At 38.3% G+C, this 5,854-nt stretch overlaps 1 protein-coding gene across 2 annotated transcripts; it reads left to right on the forward strand.

Annotated features, from left to right (window-relative positions):
• The first annotated feature begins 253 nt into the window (after positions 1–253).
• Positions 254–5,304, forward strand: tmem30b (transmembrane protein 30B). Of its 2 annotated transcripts, none has more exons than XM_068338820.1 (8): positions 254–316; positions 802–1,000; positions 1,714–1,821; positions 1,943–2,050; positions 2,224–2,314; positions 2,418–2,555; positions 2,821–3,027; positions 4,242–5,304. In XM_068338820.1, exons 2-8 carry the CDS (start codon positions 812–814, stop codon positions 4,418–4,420), a joined length of 1,020 nt encoding a protein of 339 aa, XP_068194921.1. In that variant the 5' UTR covers positions 254–316; positions 802–811; the 3' UTR covers positions 4,421–5,304. The 2 variants fall into 2 exon arrangements, with proteins under 2 accessions (XP_068194921.1, XP_068194920.1); XM_068338819.1 differs by having other exon boundaries at positions 255–358.
• The last annotated feature ends 550 nt before the right edge of the window (positions 5,305–5,854 follow it).

The raw sequence follows: 5,854 nt of genomic DNA on the forward strand, positions 1-5,854 counted from the left end.
TATTTATGTTTAGGGACACAAATTGCACTTATTACATATGTGCATTGATTTTCAGTTCTACCGAAAAATAAAAAAGGTTTTGAAAATTCCAATGATAATAAAACGGCTTTGTACCAAGTTTTCTCCGTTGCACGTAAGCCATTGGTCGAGGAAACAACTAATTTTTTTGGGAAACAATAAACTGATCCCAGTTCCGTAAGCAAGTGACGTCGGCATGCAAGAAGAGACGGTGTTCTGGGCGGGGCAGGCAGGTGGGGGTAGATAGGTAGAGGTGAGCGTCTTCGTCGATGCTAATACTCAGGGAAGCATACCAATGGTTCGTTGACTTCTTTGTTTCTCCATTTTGACCCGACTGTTTGTAAGTAAAACCGCCAATGCTGTGTGAAATCGTCGGTATGCAGGTCTATTTTTCTGTACAGTTTTATATTAAACCCCAAAAAATGTCTTCTTGACTACAGTATTTTGTTGTCGAATCACCTATGAGAACCTCGTACTGTCACGATTTATGTTCGAAATTAAGCCTTTCAGTGTTTGGCGGGATTATACTGAATCCTAAAAAAAAATCTTTATATTAATTTAAGCACTTGTCTGTTATATTGACTTTAAATGAGAGTAAAACACATATTGAGGTCTTCAGTGTCAGAACAGGAACAAATAAAGTCCATGTGCAATTTCCTCCGGGATTATTAAAGTATCTATCTACCTATCATTCAATTTGGATTTACAGGAGTGTTCTATTTGTTTTTCATGGTTCTTGAATGGTACACCTAGCTGATTAACAAATGACAATTTATCCAACAGAATTGAGGAAATGGTGAAGCAGGAGAAGGCCACGCTCAATCGTCCTGACAACACTGCTTTCACTCAGCAGAGGCTTCCGGCATGGCAGCCCATGCTTTCTGCTGGTATTGTCATACCAGGGTTTGCCATCATTGGCCTGGTCTTCATTGGAATAGGTGTTGCTCTGTTTGTTACCTCGCGGAACATCCAAGTATTGGAGGTATGACTGAGACCAGATGTCTTTATGAGTTTGGTTCTAATGTCACCAGTAAAATGAGAGGAAGAGAGAGAGTAGACAACGTCTTTGTTCGATAGTAGTGGATAAATCATAACCCAAATTTGAAAACACACACACACACACACACGCACACACACAAACTTATAGATAAAGAGATGGACATAGGTTGTCAGTATTGAGATGGACATGGGTCCTTTACAGCACTCATTTCTTTGGGGCGGCAGTGGCTCAGCGGTAGAGCAGCCGCCCGATGATCAGAGATCGGCGGTTCAATTCCGGCTCCCGCCAAGTTGTCTTCGGAGTGGGAAGTGTCAGCTCACCCCCCAGCCACTGCCGAGGCGCCCTTGAGCAAGGCACTGCCCCCTTACAAGCTGCTCATTTGAGGCACACCCTGAAGTCGCGACCCATCACTCTGCCTCCCCATATACTGATTGCTGTAATTGCATGCCTACAGGCCCCTAGTGTGTTGTGTTCAGGGGCCTGTACACAACAATGTATGTATATATGCATGTAACTGTAAACATAGAGGGTAAAGACAATTTCCCCATTGGGGATTATTAAAGTGGACTTTCTTCTTCTTTCTAAATGATATCAGACTCTTGAATTTAAAGAGGCGTGGTGTCAGTAACATTTGATGGAGATATGTGTTGTCACCATTAATAATTGATAATGCCTTCCCTGATCTTTTTCCACAGTTAGATTACTCAGGGGTTGCGCCAACCTCCCCATGCTTCAGGTGCTCTGACCCAAATGTCAGGAACTGTGTGTGCACCATGCAATTCTCCATCAACAAACTATTTGAGGTTGTATTGGAATTCTGCATAAAGCATTTACTCACATACATAAACAATATTTGACTGAATCATACTTTGGTTCTGCCTCTGACCCTTGGCCGATGTTTCTGATTTTGTTTTCCTGCCACAGGGCCCTGTGTTCTTTTATTATGGTTTGTCCAACTACTTCCAGAATTACAGAAGATATGGTGCATCCAAAGATTTCAACCAACTGTCTGGAGACACAGCATTCTTTCTGGTGAGTTAAATACACACACGCATGCACGCACGTGCCTACCTCCCGGTTTTAATTTCTATAAAAAAATAAATTTCATATGAGGAAATACAACTGAAATCTAATAGATGACCCGTTGAGTGACTATGTATTGAGTTGCCACCTTGATTAAATACATTTTTCTTTTTCTCTTCAAGAATCCCACTGACGATTGTGCACCTTATCAGTTCGACAGTAACAAGAAACCGATTGTACCATGCGGAGCAATTGCAAACAGCATGTTCAATGGTATGTTTGGGTATTTATAATAGTCATGACAAATTTGGGATGAATCTGGGATGAACCCAATCTGATGTTTTGACGAAGAACTAATTTATGTTTGTTTATTAAGACACCTTCAGGCTATACCAAATTGTCAGAGGCTTGAGAAAGGAGGTGCCCTTTGATGGAAAGGGGATTGCCTGGTGGACAGACTACAATGTCAAATACAGAAACCCTACTACCATACCTCTGATGAATGCATTCAATGGTAATAAGCTTAGTAAAATTTCCGTAACTTGCAAAGTAGGACTATGAGGCAAAACAATCATTGTTTAATAAGATGTTAAACATACTCATGTGGTCACAAGGCTTTTACTTTGTGGTTAAGATGTTTTATCCAATGGACTTTGACTAGCCTAGACAAAAGGGGTGAAAACATACATGGTTGCTTCAGGGGTCTGTTCTGTGACATTATGTTTTAAGTGAGGTTGTTAAAAAAAGCATGATAAGATGATTAAAACTTTGACTTCTAGATACTGTGAAACCAATAAATTGGCCTAGACCTGCATACGAGTTGGACCCCAGTGACCCTGCAAACAATGGCTTCATTAATCAAGATTTCTTGGTGTGGATGAGGAGGGCAGCCCTGTCCGATTTCAGAAAGCTGTACCGACGGATTACAGAGGGTGATTACGCACAGGGGCTTCCAGCTGGAAACTACTCCCTTGATATTGGCTACAGTATCCTTACCCACATTATTATTATTATTATTATTATTATTATTATTATTTTATTGTTGTCGGATGGTTTTAATGATGGTGTTTGGCGGTACGGTCAGATTTTGTTTATTACCCTACATGTGATGTGTTTTGCTTTTAATTTTTATTTTTTGGTTTCAGTGAAGCAAACGTAATGGACATTAGTAAGTACAGTATGTACTTTGACAGACTCAGTTTTCTTCACGTACTGTATGTGGGAATAATCAATGTGTTGGTGTTCTTCGGATGATGATCATGTGGTTCAATCCACATGGGAGGATTTGCAAAGCTCTACTCAACTGGGGTCAGGCACTGAACTGGCCAAGTGTATTGTATTGTGTGACAGCAGCTTGGTCTAACTTGTTTTCCTTGTTGGGTGTGGCGTTGCTGTTACCTGGGCAGAATGAACACAATGAATTGAGCATTTCTCAAATGATTAATGAAATGAGAATGTTTTTTGATGTAGATAGATAAAGAATTGCAAAGAATTAATACAATCTGCAATACCTGAAGCCTGCAAAGGCTTATGTCAGCAGTTTAAGCATTTTTATGTTACTAAAAGCCACTTACTACAGTAAATGTAAATGCTGGCATTTAAGTTTGTTTTCCCATCTTCACGGTAAATAAAAACATTTTGGCTGTATTTTTTGTTTGCGGCTAACTATACATTGAGAGTTGGTTAATAAAACATTGACCCTTTAGTTTTTTTGTTTAGTTTAATCTGATCCAAAGCAGCCTACATTTTGTGAGCATTGTCTTTTAAAATTTAAAAGATTGCTTTGTACATCAATATACTAGCGTAGCATATCCCCCTGTTTCCAACAAATTCTTGAATAGGGGCTGGCTGTCTATATAAATACAGTATAATAGAACCAATTATTTTGTTTAAAGTAGTTTTTGTGTAACCCAACTCATAAATATACAAAGCAATGGAAATAGGGGGAAACCTAACGTCCTTGGTGTGGAGAAGGATAACAATAAATTTACTTTTTGCCTTTGAAGTCTAATTTTGACATTACATTGAATTGAATGGACGTTAGTGGTCAGAGAAAAAAATACAATCACCTCTGCCTGTGGTGTAACCTGTATATAATTTGAAGTCAACTAGGCTAAGCAAACCTGTCTTAATCCACTTTTTTAATTTGTCTTTGTTCTGTTTCTATTTTTGCTATATTTCCTTAACTTTTCTCCCCCAGATTATCCTGTTCTGAGCTTTGAAGGGAGAAAAAAGGTGGTGCTCAGCAACGTGTCCTGGATGGGTGGCAAGAATGAGTTTCTGGGAATTGCGTACCTCGTTATTGGTTCATTGTGTACTGTCATGTCCATAGTCATGCTCATTGTCTATGCTAAATTCAAGTTTCCTGATGATGACTGAGTGTTCGTGGTTGTGTTTATTTCTCTGCTCTATCCAAAAAACACAAACTTTTTTTCCTCACCATTTTACTTAATGAAAAACAAAAAGATGAGCACAGAGTCAGAATCCACCCAGTGAACTGAAACCACATGAGATGCATGAAGACATCCCTTCAGGTGCAGAAATGGCTTGGTGTACTTTTAGTTCTGCAGGGATGGAAATCTGAGTTTGGTCTTTAAACAAATGGTGATTGTCTTTGTGAATTCTACTGGATTATTTCCTATATGGGTGCATGTGCAACAATAATGCAATGTTAGTTCCCATTCATTGCTCATAGAATATAACAGGTGTCTCTTGTTAGTATCTCAGATATAAGTGATCCTTACAGATGTGTCTTTACTCACAAGCCATGTCTAATCACACTGACGTATGCTAATTCTGCTGTAAATATACCTATTTTCTGTCTGGTGCCATGGTAAGTCATCTGCTATGATTCTTCAGGGGTAAATAAGATGATAGAATTGAAATGCATTTTGTGCAGGCTAATATTTCCTGGACAAAAGTTACTGCCATATGTGTGCTTCTGTTTATTGAATTCATGCTGTTCTGTGACACTTGAAAATGATAGGGGATTTCTCTCAGGCTTCTAATACTCAGTGTCTTACATTTGTGCATTCACAAAAGGTGACTCCCTATTTTAGCTTAGTAAAGATGTTAAAGCCATAAGAAAATACCCTTAATATAAGTTAAATGTGTGGCTTGGTTTGGAAATTTGGAGATGAAATGTTGGGGTATGGTGCTTTTTAATCTTGGGAATATGGTGTACAGATTTTGCAAACATGTCTTCTGTGTACTGAGATATTTCTTCATGTTCTTATTTATTCAATAAAACATCTCCGCATTGATGGAAACGTAATTTAGTTGAGAAAAATCTTATTTTTATGAATTGAGGAATTTTCTAAGTTAATGTGTCCAATTCAGAAAAATGGAGTGTATAAAACACGTTTTTTCAAGAGTTAATTATTGCATTAAGCGTTAATATGATCGGATTCTCTCCGAAATTTAGGATAAACACATTTCAGTGATTGTAATTTAGATTATGTAGATTAGAAGTTAGAATCTTATGGCAAAGGAAATTCGAGATTTTTGTCCAAGAGTCGCATGGGACGTTACGGTTTATAGACATGTACAGACATTACAAACACAATTTAAAATATGAAAATATGAGAGCTATACTGTTGTCAATACTTTTTTTTTATGCTGCATCATTGGAGAAAACTCCCTTTCGCCCCCTGTCTGCCAAACATAGTAAAAGCACAAGATGAGAAAAAAATCAATCTTTTCACCGAGCTGTGGGAATTGTAGTTTTAAGATGGCGTATTCCCCTGAAGTAATATTCCTCTTGAACTACAAGTCCCACAATTCATTGCGAAAATAAATCTGACGTATGGGTTG

Source organism: Antennarius striatus, chromosome 17, assembly GCF_040054535.1.
Source record: "Antennarius striatus isolate MH-2024 chromosome 17, ASM4005453v1, whole genome shotgun sequence".
NCBI lineage: Eukaryota > Metazoa > Chordata > Actinopteri > Lophiiformes > Antennariidae > Antennarius > Antennarius striatus.